Consider the following 19,727-nt stretch of genomic DNA (forward strand, 5'->3'; position numbering starts at 1 on the left):
AGCTTGTTAAATTTGATCGAATTCCTCTGAGTCATACTGGCAGCTTCGAATTGTTTCGCTCAGTTCAGTTCAAAGGTTTAGATTTACACATTGACAGGTTTATAGCTGCTTCCTCTGAAGTTCCCTCATTTAGTTTCTTGATTTTGTGTGAAGTGACTGAATCAGTGTCGCTGATCAAGTGATGATTGGATAAAGGCTTTGCATGGGAATGAGAGGCAAAAGCGTTCCAGCCCATTTCCATATGAATCTGTTTTACCAGAACAAAAGTAAAAATATTTAAACCTAACTGCCACAACACCAACCCATAATATAGTTCAGTTACCCCGGAGAGTCCCGTGTTTCTATGTGGACGGACACTGAGGACACTGAGGATTCCAGTGAAAGAAAAGCCTGAAATTGGAACGTACAGTGGGATTTCACTCAGAAACACGTCACATCACTGAAGCTTAAGATGCTCGACTGAAACTGCCATTTCACTGCTTTTAAAAAGATTTTTTTTTCCACGCTCATCTCTCCACCGTGATCCCTTTCTCTCTCTCTTTTCCTCTCCAGTTCCACAACGCTCACCAGGAGTGTCAACCCTTCTCTCCATCACACCGGCAGCAGCAGCCTTCCCTTAAATGGTTCTCAATCTCATTACAGAGCGGAGAAGGTGAGTAATAAATGCCAAACTCCTTCACTACCCTAATGCCATTTTTAGCCGGCAGACACTTGTCCTCCCTGTCCCCCCTCGTCCCGGTCCAAGCTGCTGTGGTCCACAGACACGGGTTGTGCATAAACGCCGTCCTGTAGAGCTTCTACTTATTATGTCTCTCTGTGCCCTTTCACGCTTTTCTCACTCCCCCGGGGGCGTCCCAGGGATCGATAACAGCCCCGGCTGTTGAGGGTGCTAAGACCTTTCTCTCGTTAACGCACGGCTTACTTCAGTTTGTCAGAGAAACCCGTTCCACCTCCACCAGTCGTCCCAGCAGGCCTCCACAAGACTGTTTTGGTTTTCGCTGCTTTCTCAGATGGGTCTATTATTCCCATTTGTGGGGAAATGTGCCCTAGTTTTTGCAGGCGTCTAAACCCTTTTACATCTGTGGGATTGAGATAGGGAAGGTTTCATCCCATGACCAAATGGTTTTTGAATAAGAACGAGAGGCGCTTTGAACGAGGGATCTAGAGAATCCTGACATTTCTGTCACATCAAGGATGTCTTTAGGATTATCAGTGGACTGGTGGCAATGGGACCAACACTTACCTCAAACACAAGAAGAGGAAGAAGGCGATGAGCAGAGCCACCATCGAGATGCAGTGACCCAGGAAGTTTATGATCACAGCTATCTGGTAGTGCATCTTGCTTTTTTTCTGCAGGGAAAAAAAGAAAACACGGGATGAGTATTTCTGATTTACAATAACAGTATTTTCCGGACAAGAGAAGAGACTTAAAAGACTGAAAATCCTCTTTTATTTTTCAATTTTTTAGAGCTGCCTCCCGCTGTGGTTTGGAACGGGAGCGGGTGTTCGAACAGCAGGGGCGTTAAGACTCACATTTAAAGCCCTGCTTCTTGGCAATAATAAACTGCACATTATTAATAGTTACTTCATTCAGTGTGGTAAATTACTGCCAAACAAACAACTTGAAATATGCTCAAATAATTTCAATGAATAGCTGCTATTTCTAAATAGAACGTCTTACAGCAATGGACAGATTATGAGACAGACATGTAAGCGGCCCCTCACCCTCACACAGGAGACAACAAACAGCATGGACACAGTCTGTCTTTGTTGTCATTTTACGTCTCTTTGTGGTCGTTTTGTGTGTGTGTTTTTTTTTTCTGAGGTTGGTTTGTGTCTCTCTGTAGTTGTTCAGTTTGACTTTCCAACAACAACGTTAACAGTCAATAATCTATCCATGATATTAATGAGAAAAATACCCATCACCCCCTGACTCCTGTAGGGGAGGCACCAGTCAGATTTCAGGGGGGCCTGCGCCACCCCACGCCGTCCCTCCAGCCCCTCCCCTAGTTTCAGAACACTGGGCGGCTTGTGAGCACTCACACGCTGTGATATGCAGGACCCAGATGAGACCCTCTGCTGTAGCTGAGGGTTTTACATAGAACTTAGAACATCTTCCTCTAAGTCGGAGCCTAAGACCACTGTCTGAGACTCAGATATCCATTGTGATCGGATTTCCCCCACACTACCAACAGTAATCTGTGCTGCAAGTGGATTTATGTAACCTACTGGTGTCTACGCCAAGATTAAACGTGGGCATGTATAATCCCCCGCCCCACCCACCCTGAAACACGTCATCTGTCCCATTCACCACATTTTGGTGCAGCAGCTTAAACCTTTAACTCCTCCTGAGTCTGTAGCGGACAGATGGCATCGGCATCTTGATGTCAACACCAGCTCTTCTCTCCTGATCTGATTCATGAACGAACACTGATTTCATAATAAATACAGGGTCGAGGAAATCTGAAAAACAGGAAGGTTTGGTCACTGAAAATTACAAAACGGGACACGCGAACATTTTCTGATCTTCATGATCAAGGTTTGGCTTGTTTTAAACTACTAGCACTGCTTGTTCGGGTCCAAGGAAAGATCACGTTCATGGTTTTGTGTTTTCTGCCTCTGAGATCGGACGGTAATAACTCCAACAGCCACAAGAGGTCGTCTGTCAGGAAAACGTAAACGTTGGGGTCTTCTCATATTCGAGCACGGAACAGTTATGTCTTCACAACATCAGATATTCTTTGTAAATGTAGAGAGTTGAAGCATCCTTATGGTCTTGTGTAGAGAGTTGCTACTCCTGTTTTTCAAACTGCCTCTTAAACCCGATGCAGCTCACACGTCTCCGACGTGAAAACAGGAAGGAGCCGTGTCTGTAACTTTCCAAGGCCCGTTAGCACTTGGCCAGACGGACGAGGTTTGAGCTTCTCTCTCCTTTTTCATTGTTTACTCTAACATTTATACGGTGTATTATGTCCAAAGTACAAAGACACAAAAAAGACACAAAGTTCTTGGAGAGACTGGGGAGGCGGCGTGATGCAGGAGGTTGTGACAGCTGGTTTTTCATCTTGCCTTCGAGCGTGTGGCCACTCAGAAAAGGTGTAAACACTCCTGCCTTTAGTACACCTGTCAGACACCTCTTCACCTCTTGCACTAAGTGTTTTTTTTTTTTTTAACTGCACACACTAAAGGGATGTTGTCTCTGGCAGGTCACTGTACATCTGATGCTTTATTTGGAAAGCAGCGGCTTTCGCCATCAAACAGAAGATTTAGAGTCCCACAGGTAAAAATGGACAGATTCCACAAGTCTTCGCTTCCACTCGCATGAATGTGAAAGCATGAAAGTGACGGCACTGCAGCTGCTTATGCCTGAGGTAACATATACTCAGCTGACAGTTTATTAAGAACACATGGCTAAAACTTATGCAGTCTAATACAACAGTCCTGCAGTAAATCCTCCATGAAGGTTAGAATGTTCACTTTGTGCTGAAACAGTTTTAGAGAGGAGCTGATCCAACTGTGTGATCACTGAGCGCTTCAGTATTTACATATACACGCTGCTAAGTTCAAGTTTTAGACTTAAGTGAAAGATAAAAGTAAAAATCCTTCATTTTTACCCACAAACTGTTTAATTACTATTTATTTCTAAATGTCAGGGAGATGCAGAGGTCTCTGAAGAAGGTGAAGAGTAGATCCTCAGTGATTTCAGAACAGAGAACTGAGTTGAGCGCGCCTCTGTTTACCGCCTGACAATAACAATAACAATGATGATAATAATAAAAAGATAATAATAACACATTAGCTGAAGCTGAAGCTGAAGTGGTGTGACTAAGAGTAGATTGAGTTTATTATCTGAACGTGCAGAGCTGCAAACAAACAAGAATAAATCTGCAGCGATTTTATTTCAGCCACTAAATATCTTCACTCTGTCAGCGTGGAACTAAATTCTCCTCATTATGTGATTTCTCTGACAAACAGAACATTTCCTTTTTATATATTTATACATCATGAATACATTAGATCTTTTCCTGTGCTAATTATTCCTGGAGGTTTAAAGGTTTTGGAAAAATAAAGTGAACTAAAAAAACATTTCTTTTTTAAATAACGTACAGTTGTGGCAGATTCCTTCTCTGATCACACAGACTGTCAGCAGGAGGAAGTCATTTGATAAATGTGTTGTATTTGTCTGAACTCAGCCAGCAGCTTTTTAAGCTGGTTCTTTAAACACTCTCCTGAAGTTTGGTAAACAGGGGCCCAGATCTGCGGCTCCTTTATGAACCACCCGGACCCCTCAGATGTTCTGGGGCAGGTCTTCGCACTGTCCCCAGAGACTCCCAGAAAAACTGGAGGCGTTATAAAACTCTCAGATTAAAACTTTTCTGTTTGCCACTGTTTTTTATTAAGACTGTTTATTCTTACACTGCTCTGCACCTGCAATATAATTAGTTTTTTATCTGTTTTATTCTGTTTCAGATTCATATTTTAAATCCTTTTTAAACGTGTCTTTCCGCTGTCACGTGTTTCTTCTCTGAACTCTGTGCAAAGCACTTTGAATTCCCTTGTTGTTGACAGGTGCTACACAACAAAGTGGCCTCTGTATAATTTAATACACTTCAACACCAAACTGCAGCGATCACACAGCTGAATGAACACGTCCCTGAAACAGCTTCAACACAAACTGAACATCACAGCCATCATAAAGGAGGATTTATCACAGCACTGTTGTCTTAGAGCGGACAGGGGTTCCTAACAAACTGATCACAGAGCTTGTTTGTAGGGTTGTAGTTGTCTGACTAATTGTTGTGTAGTGTTGTGTCCTGTGTGTGAAGGAGTGGCCACCTCGTGATGAAATGTCAGAGAAAACTGATCAAATCAAACTGGTCTGTTTGAAGCGGAGCTGCAGCATTTCGTCGATTAACTGATTAATCGATCAGCAGGCTTTCTGACGGTTGAATAAAGTTTTTAGTAAAACATTTGCACTTTGTCGTACGTGAGAGTAAACTGAGAAAATAACAGTCAGATTAATCGATGATGAAAATACTTTGAAGCGCTCTGAACCTCAGTCCAGATGTTGTACAGAAACACACGGTGAAGTTCAGACGGGTCTTCATCAGTCTGAGTTAAACCGTTGTGGGTATTTTCGTCCTGGCAGCTGCATACTTTAGGTTTATTGCTTGTGCTTTGTCCCAGTTTAAAAAAAAAAAAAACACAACTAAATGCAACTACCAGGTCGTCTCCCTCTGCTGCAGCATTTTTTCACCAAACAAGGACTGCACATTTTGTCCTGTATCTTTTCCAGAGGAGTCACGCTATAAAGGGATCATCTCAAGGGTAGAATGACAAGACAAATGATTCCAGCGACTATACTGTTCCAATGTACATATGACAAGTGAGAATTAATTTAGACCTGGAAAAAAAAAACGCCACGTGAATCAGGCCTGTAATACACACTGACTCGCGCAGGAGTGGCAAACACATCAGGACATAAATCAAGACAACAGGAGATTTTAAAATGGAGAGGAGAGCTGTGCGTCGAGCCTGAGAGGAGGGGGTGGACGGCAACAGGATAATATAAGACCCACCCACCACTAGCCTGAGGTCTCGCAAGATGTGTGGGCCACAAGAGTCGAAACCAAACCCGACTGTCTCTCCTTCCAGGAGAAACAACAAAGACACTTATCGTACATTTGAGAAAATAACCTCCAGCGAGTCCCAAAAGGAAAAGAGGATCTCTATCCTCAAACAAACTTTCCAATAAGCGTTTGATCCACTCAGCTTCTCTTCACAGTGGGACCATTGAATATCTGGTTCAATACAGCCTGAGCCTTAAAGAGAAGCTACTTCAGCTTCCCCCCTCCTCGTCCCCCCGGTGTCAATCACGCCGCCGCTGCCACCTGGTGATTTATTTCGGCTACAAAAGGAAAAAAATCAAATACACATTTTTAAAAGGTCAGACACTCTATATCCATCTTCTGCAGGGATCGATTGGACATCAGGCTCAGAGAGTCTCCGAGAAAAAGCTAAATGAAGCGTCTGAGTCCACAACACGGTTTGCTCCTGTTCACAGACCTCTGAGTACAAATGACTACAGTTGTACTGCATCTGGTAACGTCACTGACGAGGAAGCACGCCAGGAAATCCTCTGAAGAATGAGGAGATGTTTCATATTTTTCTTATTGTTAACAAATCCCATGAAAAGACCAAAGCCAGCAGTGAACTCATCCTGCTAATGAGTACTGTGTGTGTGTGTGTGTGTGTGTGTACGCCATGAACCTCCATTGTTTCCAGAAACTATTAAAGACACATCAGCGATCCACACTGCTGCACAGGGCGACGTGTTCCTTCGTTATCACGAGCGCACTGTGGTTTATTTTGACAGTCCCTCGCTCCGTACACCTGTAGCCTCTGAGTCGCCGCCCACGCCTGAGGTTTCTCAGGGACTCACGGTTGCCAGGTGCCTCGCTCGCTGATGTCTGTTTCCCTCGTTCACAAAACAACCGCCTTCCCGCGGCACAGCCCGGAAAAAGTGGAGACAAGCGTGGATGAGATTAACGCAGCTCTGCAGGTCTTTGTAAGTCACACTGCACATTTATACTTTACTAAATTATTTTCCCAGGTGTGTTGTGGCGGCACTGAACATAATCCCACCAGCACCGAATGAAGTGAAACATTTATTAGTGGATATTGTCCAACAACATCGGATATTTTGGTGGAAAACAAATGAAATAGGTTGGTACTGGACATTTTACTGACGTTCAGTATCAACGCTTCTCCTCATTAAGTTAAAAGGAAACGTGATCTGTGTTACATTTACCTCAAAACGGATCTGCTGTTGTAACATAAAAGTCATTTCTAGCAGTTGATTACAAAGATGAAACTCTTACAGGAAAATAACTGAACTCAGTGTTCAGTGAAATGAAACAGCAGCTCAGTCTCTAACTCACTACAGCAGCAAATGTGTGTTAATCCGCTGCTGGAAATAGTCCCCGACAAACGTGTCCTGCTGTTTGAGTGATGTTTGCTGCAGAGGCGGACTCACACTTTGCTGGTTCTGGTCTTTTCATGGGATTTGTTGACAATAAGAGAAATAGAACAGAGACTCATTCACTGGATGCACAACAAGGATCCAGATCACAGCATCTTTAAAATGGAAACCAGTAAACGGACGGAGCTTATTGAACCTGCACCGGGTTACAGTGTTTATGGAAACTCCGCTCTTTAATATTCAGCTCCAGCAGATGGTTAGGCCGAGCAAAACAATCAAACCGTGCCACGTGCTAATTTTAAATTTTACATACAATACTTCAAATGCCTCCTTGTCACAGTCCGATGTGGGTCAGCGTGTTCTGTCTGAAAGCTTTGTCCGCCGCTTGATCCTAATTAAAACGAGCGCTCATCACCATCACATCTGCACATCACAATACAACATCAGCGACATGTGAATGAATAAAAATCCGGAGCACAGCAGGAGCGTCACTGCAGCGCTGCTGTTTCAGTTGCTGTTTCTTTTCAGGAATTCACAAAATGAGAGAAAGAGAAATAGCCGCGGGTTGATTAGCAGATTTCAAGCTTCCACCTACATAAAAAAAAAAATCTAAAAACCAGCCATGCCTCGACAACTTTGGGTAAAATGACATTAAAGCCGCAGTGAAAGCCAGCGCCTGGTAAATGCAAATTCAAAACATTATTGTGCTTCTGAAGCTGATTCCTTCCAGTGATGCTCTGGGGCATTCCCGAGCACATTGATAGTATTTTTAGCATTTTTTTGGCATCGCTTTAATGCTGCAGGCTCCGAGAAACCAAACCCCGAGTCCATGTTGACTGTAAACAAGCCTGAAGTAAAACTGCAGCGCTCGTCTTCCTCTGCTAACCTTGTCTTTGTTGTTATATTTTGATGAACACACAGAGCCATTTCATGCGTTGAGGGCCTTCATGAAAAGCCTCATTAATCAGGGCACATGCACACAAACACCACACACCGAAGTCTTACCTCCTCGTGAAGTATGGCCTTACACATGGAGTAGTTCCCCTTCAACGCCCATGTCCCATTTGCAAGACATTTCCGATAAACATTATCTGCACAGAGAGCAAGAGAGGAAACAGACAGAAGGCGGTTATTAAAAGGTGACATGGCCCATTTTGATTTTTCTCATATTTTCTTCATTTTTCATGCTTTGGAGAATCATTTTTCTGCCTCTCGTATCCTGTTGAAATATACAGGATGTGAATTCCTGCCGGATTCGTACTGGCACTGTGACCTTTTCTGCTTTTGAGACTAATAGGGAGAGATATCATTAGAGGAAGTCTTACAAGCTGCGATCTTTCACACGTTTGCTGTCAGGACAGTCTACCACCCTCTGCCTAAGCACTGTTATTATTCTTTACATTTAGAGCCCCCCAATTTATCCATGAATGACCTGTGTTCAACCCACGTTTCTCCAACAAAACCCGTTGACTCATTTTATCCTGGTGTCAAGCTGTTTACAAAAGATGTGGGAAAGCAGGGGCAGGTCAACCCACGATTTTACTGTCAGCTCTGACGCTATTAAAAGGTACATTTTTAAATTTTCTATCACTGTCTGCTCCTTTAAATCGACAGAAAGACTCAGACTGGAGCCAAGACAGAGTGAAGCAGCATGTTTATTTTCTATTTAAAAAAAAAAAAAACATAATTTCTGCACATAGCTGGATAATGCAGCCCGAGCAGCAGGGGGGTCGGCATGAAAGCTCTGACAAATGATGAGTGAAATTACATTTTTCCACGGCGAGCCGCTGCATCAGAGAACACATTCACAGCACAGAACTGAAATAATCTGGAACAAATTTCACATTTGTCATTTCACATTTATTATTTCTCGAGATGAAAGAATGAAATTCATCAAATAGGCCACCGACGAAAATGAAATACGGCAAATGAGGCAATTTAAAGTTGAAAGGAGACGTCAGACATTTTTAAACATCTTTTTTTTTTCTACGTCAGCAGCTGTCGGCAGGGGAACAGGTGAGGCTGCAGATTTTTACAGCCTGTGAATGAAAGGTTCAAAGCTAAAGCTGGAGGTTCGGCTAATTTAATGATAAGCGCTGATAAAATTAAAATAGTTCTGGTTCTGATGATAATATCAACAGGCTGAGGTGAATACTGCACGCAGCAGGAAACCAGAACTCATGCGACATAAAAACATCCGGGATGTGTTTTGAGGATTCTTTCATCCTCGGGTCAGGGTTTCTGTCAGCGGTGGGAGATTCTGACAGTCGGCAGTGAAGAGCACGTACGAATGTGTCAGCCAGACAGAAACGTTTTTCACAGTTTTATGGACAGGTCTGACCCTGTTCCTGAGGTGGGTCGTCTCCACGGGTCATTAGACGCCTCTTCCAGCGACAGTCGCCCCGGTTTGAGAGCTCAGAGGAGAAAGTGAAGTTTGCTGAACAGAAGCAGTGGGAAAAAAATATTTAGATCTTGATGTTTCCTTCAGGACGGAGCAATTTAACGTCTTTCAGCTCATTGTTTGGTTTTTCGAACGGCTTTCATCAGCTCATCAAAAGCTAGAACGTCACTGTACACAACCTGATCAGCAGCAAACATCTGTATTATTAACCAACAGACCCTAAAATCCTGTTTTCTTTATTGTTTACTCTCTGGAGGATGATGGTATATTGCTTTGATTTCAGATGTTGATTTGTTGTGTCTTTGGCTTTGATTCCCTGAGTAGCGTCTGCAGGTATTCCTTTACCGTCTGCAGGCTGCACATAACCACAAAAACCTTTTTGCAATTAAGCTTTCTGACATCATTAAAGGACTGAAGTGTTAATTAAAAGAGATTCATTAGACTGATTAAAAAACCTGGAACGAAAGACCAAAAAACAAACAAACAAACAAACACACGCAGACACAGCTACAGCTGCTCCTCCTGTTTCATGTCAGAAGTTACATCTGATGTTTTTTTTACAGCACCTCTTTCATACTGAAGCCAAAATATCATTATCGGAAGCATAAACACAAACAACAGAGTGTGAAACCAAACAGAGAGTCTCAGAATTTCTTGGAATGACAGCTGACACTTGGCATCACGGCATTTCGAAGTGTTCTGGTTTCCACATTAACATTATAACACAGACCGACTTTTTAAATTCTGTGCATTTTGGAGATAAGCTCTGTTTTGGGATCTAAAACACAGAACGGATAAAAGACCAACGCCGAGACAAACACGCATCAGATGTGTCTGTGTTCGTGTGCGCTCGGCCCGAGATGCAGGCAGATAACCCTAAATGCATGTTTTAATCATGAGAAATTATTTGAGGAAGGTAGAAGAGATAAAACAGGATTGGGTTGCCTGAGGGCAATAATGTGAAAAGAGCTGGGTAAAAATAGCATGTTGACGGGGTAAAGGGACTGTCATCCCCAATCAAGATTACCTAGCTTGTGATATTCCCCAAACCCCAAATGCAATATCCTGGAGAGCTTTAAAAATCTGCCTGAGGAGAATTATGCTAAAGTCAAAAGTTAAGATTGACAAAGTTCAGTAATGGACTGAATGACAAACACAGAACTCAGAGTTTTGTTGAAGTTAAACAGTATTTGATTTGATTTGAATCCACATTTTTTTATTAGTACTATCAGACTTGTGCCTAACAGAATTCAAGTGCTCCCATAATCCTCTCCTGTAGTTCAAAATCAAATTTACATGACGCTGCATGATTGGACAAATGTCCTCCAGCTCCACGGTCACAAATAATTTGAATTTATTATAGTCAAAGCAATAAAGTCACTTTGTTTAGGAAGCGCATGCTTAAAAAACAAAGTGCAGTGAAAAATTTTAAAGAAGGTTTTACAAACCAAATGTGTAAAAGAAGAGAAAACACCCAAAGAGCAGCAGATCATTCAGAGCCAAAAGCCCACAGGAATAAACAGCAGAGCCTTCAAATTAAGAAGTATGACCTTGAAATAAATTCTGCCTGGCAGTGGACCACAGGGTGATTTATGGCTGTTAGACCTCTTCATAAAGAAAAACGTCCCAGACTAACACACCTAGCAAACCTTCTCATGACAGCTGAAGCAGCAAATCTCAAAACAATCAAAACCGGTGTCTGTAACATAAACCTACAGGACTGTTCCTCCGCCTGAGAGAGTTTCTGTGTATTATATCCACTAAAACTGATAAAATCAAACATGAACATTTCCAGGAAGCACAAAGTGTAAATTTAAGAAGAAGAAATTCAAGCTGTAGGTTTCTCTTTAAAGGAAACCATCAGCAATTTCTAATTTTTCTCTAACACCGACAGCAGACTCAAAGCAAACACAAACCAACACGAAGGCTGAACTTTACAGACGTTGATCCTGCTACAGATTAAATCTCATGAACGATCAGAGACTGAAACCAGCGATTTAAGACTCGTCTTTTGTTTAATACGCAAACACAAATGTTGACTGAGCAGATTTGTGTTTTTAGGGAGAGTTAAATGGCTTTTTCAGCACAGTGAAGTTACCAGATTTGATTTGGTTTGGTTTTTGAATGGAGACCAAAACCAGCATCTGTGCTCACCAACTGTTTTTGGAGAGATGGCTGATAAGTGCTTCAGTGGATGGACAACTGTCGCTAAAAATCACAGATGACTGTTTCTGCGTTTTAGCTCATGAGCAAGTGAAACAAACAAACAACCATGTGTTTATGAAACAGAGTTAAAGGTTACGCTTTAACCATGCTTTAATTTTGAGAGAACCAGGCTAGCTGTTTCCCCCTGCTTCCAGTCTTTATGCTAAGCTAAGCTAAGCTAACATCCTAAACACCTTCATTCAGAAAGAAAACACAAAACCGCGGCTCCCAAATTGTTGAAATATTCCTTTAATGACTTTAATGACCTGAATTAAAAACATGAATTCTACGTTTCATGGAGGAAACATGTTCAGGGATCGTTCGTGTGGTGACGCGGGGACAGAGGCCAGTTCCTCTGATGTTCACACGTTACCTGTACAGGTAACATGAGATCCGTCCTGTGCATCTCCTCTGTGTTGCAGCACACCTCAGTCAGAATGCAGCGGCACTGCTGTATTAACATTCTCCCGCAGTCCTCTGAGGTTGCAGGGAATGAGCCACCGACAGCATCGTAAAACGCCATTTGCACGGGTCACGAGCTCAAGGTCCCTAAAATAACTGCAGATTTCATGTGGTGGCTTCAGCCAAACTGGGGATCTGCCAGGAGTTATACTAATGGCAGACAGGTTTGTCTCTGGAGCACCTTAGAAGGCTCACGGTGGATTTCATTGTTCGAAGGGATGTGAGCTGCGTAGTACGTATCAGTTTTAATCTTTGCTTAGTGACCGGCCATTGTTGTTTCTGAATGGGTGTTAAAAACAGCGGCCGGTCTGTGCCAGGTGCTAAATCCTCCCAGGAGCTCGAGGTACATGGAACACAGGCAAACCTCCAAGCCCGAGGCTAAACGATCCTCCTTTCATTTTATTTCCAAACAATACAAACAACCTGCCTGGTAACAAACATCATTGTGCAGAGGGTTCTCTTTGTGGCTAAAGATGCACAACAGTGCAGGAACAGTGCCGTGATTGTACGCCCTGCACAAGCAAATATGCTGACCCAAATTTGGTCACACATGCTTAGCGCTGCCACACAGCAGATCAATGGCTGCAGCTAAGAAGCACCCTCCTCCTCCTCTGTGCACTTGGAGCATGGCTGTAATTAAAACCAGCATCAGCAGGGAGGAAAATAACATAGTATTTGCACTAAATTCTGACTCGACCGCAGAGAAAAGCAAACTGTAACGATCAGCTGTGACTCGATGCGTTCACACTCTGAGTCTCTGGGAGGTGCAGAGCGCGTTTTATGATCCAGTATTTGTTTCTCCTTCATTATACAACTCACAGAGACCACTTCAGGCCCCGTGTTAAAATTAGTGACCCACTTGTTTACGGCTGAATGTTAAAGTTTTGTTTGGTGTGCTGCAGTATTTTATGGAGCCAGGGACGATCTGTTGCAGGAAGTCTTTGGACTGGATTCAGACGGAAGCTCGTTAACCTCAGCGACGGCGGCGCTTTACAGGTGTGGTTCACCTGCAAACTATCGCTGAAACAGAAGCGAGACGAAAGCTCACACTGTTCACTGCTGCTCAGAGAAACCTGAGGTGTTTTTTAGTTTAGAAAAAAATACGTTCTTTTCTCTTAACACTGTAAAATGATCAAATGATGATGACACTTTTAATGAAATGTGCAACACAGGTAACTATGGCTGAGACGGATACTGTCCACATTCTGACTCAGAGGGAATAAACACTAATTATTTCACATCTTTTGTTATTAGTTATTTAACAAATTAAGATTTTAAATCCCACGTGAGCAGATAAAACTGTGTTTACAAGGTGAAACTTTCCACAGTGACGTAGTCAGGAGTATCCAGGTGAGTGCTCGTACCTGTGCTCTGAGAACACGCAGCCTCTGCTGCTCATGGAAAAGTTTGTTGCCACCTCGTTTTCAGTCAAAGAAAAACTTGTTAAAATCATTCAAACTGGAAGCAGGAGAAAGTTGACAGTGCTCTGAGGGGAACTGATGCCAGTTTTCACGCTGGGTGTGTTTTCTGGCTCGTTTCTGTTTGGTTCTGCAGAACAAGACGCCTCAAAGGTTTCACTGTGCAGCCTGTTCTGAAATTAGGTCTCAAGAGAGGAGAATAATCTGCTTTCCTACGACTTACTGCAGCTTCACGTGAAGAGAAAGCACAATAACACTTTATAATGGGGTCATTTTGTTGTATAAGTCAGGTGCCAATAAAGTACTTATTAAAATAAAGTAGTTTTGTAATTAAAGCATAAATGATATAAAATGATTTTACAGCCCATGTACCTTCATCTCTCTGTGCAATTAAGAGAATTGAGATAAATAAATAATAAATAGTTTCTTTGTTAAACATTCAGCCAAGTTTGATCCACTTACATCTGTTATATTATTACAAAACTTTAATGTGTTGTACTTTTTTCCATGGTGGCGTCTTTGACAAAGGTGCGTTTGTTTTCCACTCCAGGGTGGCTGTTACGAGCTGCTGCAGTGCTGGATGAACACTACTGCAAAGAGCAAACGGTCAAAGGTACAGAGCCATTTTTAAACTCGTCTTTATTCCAAACCACTGGGGTAGAAGCCGTGATAATAAATCCCTGTGCTGTGGGTGTAATTATCTTTTACTGTACACGGTATTTTCTGCCACACACCACATTAATGGCTGTTAATGAGTGAAACAACAACATGTAGTTTACATGGTGGGACTAAGGTTTATGTTCTCTGTAATGTTTTAGGTAGAACCTGTAGAAAGTGTTCCAGTGGTACCTGTATTAGTGTTAACGTTTCTTTTTTTAAACACACACACAACCCTGCTCGTCACATCTTATTTTCATTTTCCCCTTTTGTCTTTCCTGTCTGATGTTTCCCGTCCACACACCCACACGCATTCATGAATTAATATTCAACGCATGCTCGAGCTCATTCAACAAAAAGATGCATCGCATTCCTCATGAGTGAGCAGGAGGGCAAGCCTGGGTGAGGGTTTTGGCACCCCACTGACCGCGAGCACTACTCTAAATAAAACTCCCCTCCTCCCCCTCCTCCCCCTCCTCACCCTCTATCCTCTATGACTGGTGCAAAAACCAGCAGGTCAGAGAAATGGGCATCCACAGAAACACAAGATGCTCACACACACACACACACACACACACACACACACACACGTGCAAACATACATAGAAAAATCTACTGGCCTCCCTCTGGGGACCATTAAGGGAAAGTCAAGCTTGGCAGCAAATGGTGAAGGGGTTTCTGGGTGGGGTAAGACGTGCAACAACAAAGACAGTAATGCCAGGCTGAGTCACGCACCCAGAGGAGGGCGTGCAGCGCCACGGGCACCTGTCACGAATCAGTGGCTGAGCGGTCTGGACAGCGCCCCCTGGACGTCTGTCATCCGCTCCCTGCACATGTTTGACAGCTGTAATTGTCTGAGAGAGCAGCACACATATCGGGGAGCTTGCACTGATTAGCATGACTAGCATTTGCTGATCGCTCCCATTAGGCTTCTTTCCCGGCTCCAAGGTCAACTCACGTGCATTTTCACCATTTGGATGTTTTTCCCGTCGTAGCTTTTACAGTACGAACATACAGTTCTTTCGCCGAGTCTGTGATTGGGCCAAACATGTCACACGTAACACTCATGTGTTTACAGACATCATCTGGATGTCTCCCAAATGTCACGTACATGATCGCAAATGGGCCATGCTGCCATTTAACCCGCAGCTCAAAGGAAAACACATATCACTTAAGCTCTTGTGTATATCACTGGAAATTTACGGTCCAGTGGACTCTGGGTCTGAAGGGGTTAACGTATTCATCTCTGCTAAACTGATCGGTTTGATGAACCCAGACTTGTTCTGATATAAAGATGCACCCAGTGGAACCATGCAAACACACTCCTGTGGCTCAGCAACTTAAGTCGAGGATTTGTCAGGATCTAATTTTGGAAATCCAGCCTGGTATCCTGCTTCATGGAACCGCTGTTTCAAAGTACTGCTATTCAGGGCAGGGACACGTTCAAACCTCAGACACAAAGGATGTCGGATTTACTTCTATTTAGCATTTTTAGCAGCAGCAGTGTTTATTTTTAGAGAACCTAAGTTGGACGGTTATAACTTTATCTGCCACAAACATTTGGCCTGAAGCTGTTCCAGGTCTCCTCCTCAGTAACCTGCCCGCTGTGGATAAAGGTTTGTACTTCTGGTGTCTCCTGTAAGTGGGTCAGGACGAGGACAAGTGTGTTGCCTAACAGATTTAATATTGTGGGTTTTGAGTCCGGTTCGCGGCCCTTCGTGTTATCTGTAACTGGAACGGAGACAAGAATCCGCATCACTCTTCTGCTCCGCAGCAACTTTCAGAATCAGACTTTCAGATCCTTTTACTTGTCTCCAAATCCTTTCGTGGATTTGTCTTCAGCTTTGGAGTTAAGAAGCTGATTTCTGAACTCGTGCACCTGAACTCTGCAGTAATCTCCCTCTGGATCTGAGGACAGCAGCTACATCCACTCAAGCTTTTAAGTGCCCACTCCAGACTCACTGTTCTGCCCTTGTCTTTGCCTAAAGCCACTTATTACTGTCTTACTACCACTTACACTGTCACTAATACTACAGCTACCTCCTCTGTCCTCTGTCCTCTTCGCTGTGATTTGCTCTGAAACCGTGATGATACACAGAATTTCAGTTTATCTTTAATAATCCCTTTAAAAATGTACCTTCATTTGTTTTGTGTATTGAATATGTTCTTCTTGCTTATGTTATTATTATTATTGTTATTTAAAACACATTAAACAAACATTTTCACTGGAGAAGGATCTGAAATCATAGTTATTATTATTGTTATTATTATTATTATTATTATTATTATTATTAGATCCCAACTATTTTCTCTCACAGCAAGAGTGCAAATATTATTGTAAAGATATACACAGTACATATATGTACATGAACTATGGATTAAAATAGGTCAGTTAGTTAAATGGAATAAAACAAATGATATTTGTTACTGATACAGTCATCACACAAACAGCATAAAATAATCATTAGAGCCAAAGTTAAGACTTTTCTTCTTTAAAGGTTCAATCGTTTTTTTCTACTTCCTCTGAAACACAAGTGAAATATATTTTAGTAAATATGGTGTAAATCTAACTTCTAATTATTCTTTCTCCCTTATGTTTTTTTATTGTAAAGTAATTTCAATTATTATTATTTATTTATTCCGATGAATCTAAACAGAACGTTTTTAAACACATTAGTTGGGAGTCATTGTCATTGGTCTGCTTTTGTAATGGAGAAGATTTCCGTCGGTTATCACACAGGATCCCGGCTTCTCTGGGGTTTTTCATGGCTTTTGCAAACTATAGTGTTTGTGGCTGTGTCATCTCATTAAGCAGGGTTTGCATAAACAATGGTTTAAAACTAGATAAATACCGTGGATCAGCTCTGTGCACCGTGTACATAGAAACAGAGGAATTGATAGTAACCTTGTCTCTTGGAGGCTGCGAATCAGTTACCGATGAAATGGAGCGAGCTGCAGCCTGTTCAGCCTGAATATCCACATTCTTTGGAATCCAATTTAGCTCCGACAAAAAAAAATATCTATATAATCACGTCAAGAACTTTTAAATTCAAAGGCCACACTTTTCACCACCTCCACAAAGAATCCAGCCTCTCAGCTTAAAAAGATGGAAGAGTGAGAAGTGATAATAACGTGTGTTTGTGGTTAAAGTCAGTCACTTTTCTGTTGCTGGAATGTGTTTGGAAACGACGCTGACGTCAGACGTTACCCTGAACCCACGGGAGAAATATTAGAAAGAAACAAGGAGAGAGCATCTGAAATTCTCTGAGGATCGGACTGTAATAATCAGCTCTCTTATAAGTTCGGCTGAGGTGGATCCACAGACCGATTATGAGAAAACGGGCCCCTGGGCACAGATGTGTAAAAAACACTCCTCCCCTTCTACACGAAAACAAGACCCCCAGACTGAAAGAGACACAGCTACAGCTGTTTTGTCTCTTTGCGGTTATTTTATGTTCAGTTTGTGTCTCTTTTCATCTCATTCTGGTCGTTTTTATCTCTCTTTACATTTGTTTTGTGTCTATCTTGCATCTCTTTTTCGTCTGTTCCGTCTCTTCGTGGTCTTTTTGTGGTTGAATTGTCTCTCTTTACGCTCATTTTGCGTCTCTTTGTCAGCGTTTGGAGTTAATTTGCACTCACTTAACATCTCTTCATGGTCATTATGTGTCTGTGCTCATTTTGCGTCCCTCTCTCATTGGCTTGTTTCTTGGTGTGGTCGAACAGTTACTTCCCACAGTGGCCTGTTCAGTAATCCATCCATGTGTCGGTTATCACGGGGCTGAGAACATTATTCATTTTTTGTGGCGGCATAAACATCACATCTGTGTTTTGTTGAGTTTTCTCTGACCAGACATCGCTGACTGAGCAGAGCGACGGATCTCACATCAGCTTTTCCCTTTTCAAACAAACAACCTCTGACTGTGGTAAAGTTATCAATCAGCAGAGCTCAGGCGGTGTTTGCTTACACTCAACATTTGTGTATATTCTCTAAAATAACTTTCTAAAAGTCCATAAATGAAAGGAGCTGAAAATATTCCAACACGTAACCTCAGTTTAGAAAGTGCAGAGGCAGAAACGACAGATGAACTTTCATGTTTAGTAAAAAAACAAGGCAGGAAGTAAAAAAACAGTCGTAAATTCAGTGAAACTCGCTGAAACATGAGAAAACCTTCAGCCTCCTCACTTCAGCTGTTTGGAGAGCTTTTATCTATTATCAGCTAATAAATGGTTCAAACACATAAGTGATCAATTAAATTGCTGGTGTCAAAATGTCAAAAAAGATAAAAATAATTATTTTTATTCATGTTTTCCTCTAAAACGACCTGAGGAATGCAGGAGTGTGTTGACTGACGACGTTCATGTGTCAGTGTCATTTGGCCTTGCAGGTATTTCATTTGAAATTCTGACCTGATGATGGCGCTGGATGAAAAAAGTCAGGGGATCAATAAATGATCAGAACTCGTCCTGAGGGGAACATGAGCGTCTGAACCAAATTTCACAGCCACCCGTCCAACAGTCGTTGGGACATTTCAGTCCGGAGCGACGGTGCTGTGTGTGGTGGACGCCCACCTGCTCCTCCGCCGCCGTTCACCGTGTGTCATCACTCATTGTGACTCTGTTTGTGCCGTTAAGTGTTTACTGAATAAGGTTTTTGTGAAAGAAAACTCCCACAGCTTTGTTCTCACATTAGGTGTCCTCGCTGTTACAGCACCTGAACAGCACGGCGCTGGCAGCTCAAAGAGAAGAAAATTAAACCTTGAATGAAAACGGAGAATTAGCGTCTTAAATCAATGCCTGGCGAAGGTCACAGTGTTTGTGTGGCTCCAGAATAAACAGCACTGAAGCGACAGCAGACGCTTTATGACCATCTGCTTCAGAAGATCCGGTATTTAATGATAATTAATAATGAATTCACACTAATAATGTGGGTAAAAGCTTAAGCAGCCGTGATTCATTTTTGATCCATGACTCACGTTTCAGGAACAACGCCACAGAGGAATCTAACTTTCAAAATAAGAGAATCAGCCTCGAATGTTCACACAGAGACCATACCATCGTCCTAAAACCTGAACCCTTTTCCTGCGACGGCCCCTCGTCAGCTGATGGGCCGTCTTGTTTAAGCTTTTAGGGTCTGCTTGAATAGAGATTAGGTTAATCCTGAAGGTGAAATGAAGCTCGCAGTGTCAAATTACTGGCGAGCTGCGGCTGAGTTACAGCCCAGCTCTCTCTCTCGCTCTCTCTCTCTCTCTCCAGCGGTTCCTCGGGGCCCTGTGGGGGGTTCAGACTTTAAATTACCAAGAAGCACATTTGCTTTTATCTCATAAATTTACTTAATTGTGTTTACTGTATATCCCTTGGTAGTGTTGGTATTACCTTCAGAGTGCTGCAGTGCCCTAGATAGATACATATCACAGACTGCGGATCCCTGTTTGATAGGACTCACTGCCAGGAAGATGCTTGTTTGTTGTTTTTTTGTTAAATTTTTTACCTGCTTACACAGAACTTGTGTAATTAACAGTGGTTATTAGTTATAAGACTTATTCTAACACACTGTCTAACACAGGACGACACTTTACGCTTTAACTACCTGTGATTTTAAATC

General features: G+C 42.4%; 1 protein-coding gene across 4 annotated transcripts in view; it reads right to left on the reverse strand.

Moving 5' to 3' along the window:
- LOC121175419 (corticotropin-releasing factor receptor 1-like) overlaps positions 1–19,727 on the reverse strand; it is a 42,272-nt gene that overhangs the window by 13,861 nt on the left and 8,684 nt on the right. For all 4 annotated transcript variants that reach the window (XR_005892708.1, XM_041029183.1, XM_041029182.1 and 1 more), the window contains 2 exons: positions 7,988–8,073; positions 1,244–1,350 (listed from right to left, as the gene is read on the reverse strand). Coding sequence is in view for 3 of the 4 variants with exons in the window: in XM_041029183.1 (XP_040885117.1) it covers positions 1,244–1,350; positions 7,988–8,073 (193 nt within the window). In the remaining variant the exon portion in view is untranslated. The remainder of the gene's footprint in view (positions 1–1,243; positions 1,351–7,987; positions 8,074–19,727) is intronic.

This window comes from Toxotes jaculatrix, chromosome 21 (genome assembly GCF_017976425.1).
Source record: "Toxotes jaculatrix isolate fToxJac2 chromosome 21, fToxJac2.pri, whole genome shotgun sequence".
Classification (NCBI taxonomy): domain Eukaryota; kingdom Metazoa; phylum Chordata; class Actinopteri; family Toxotidae; genus Toxotes; species Toxotes jaculatrix.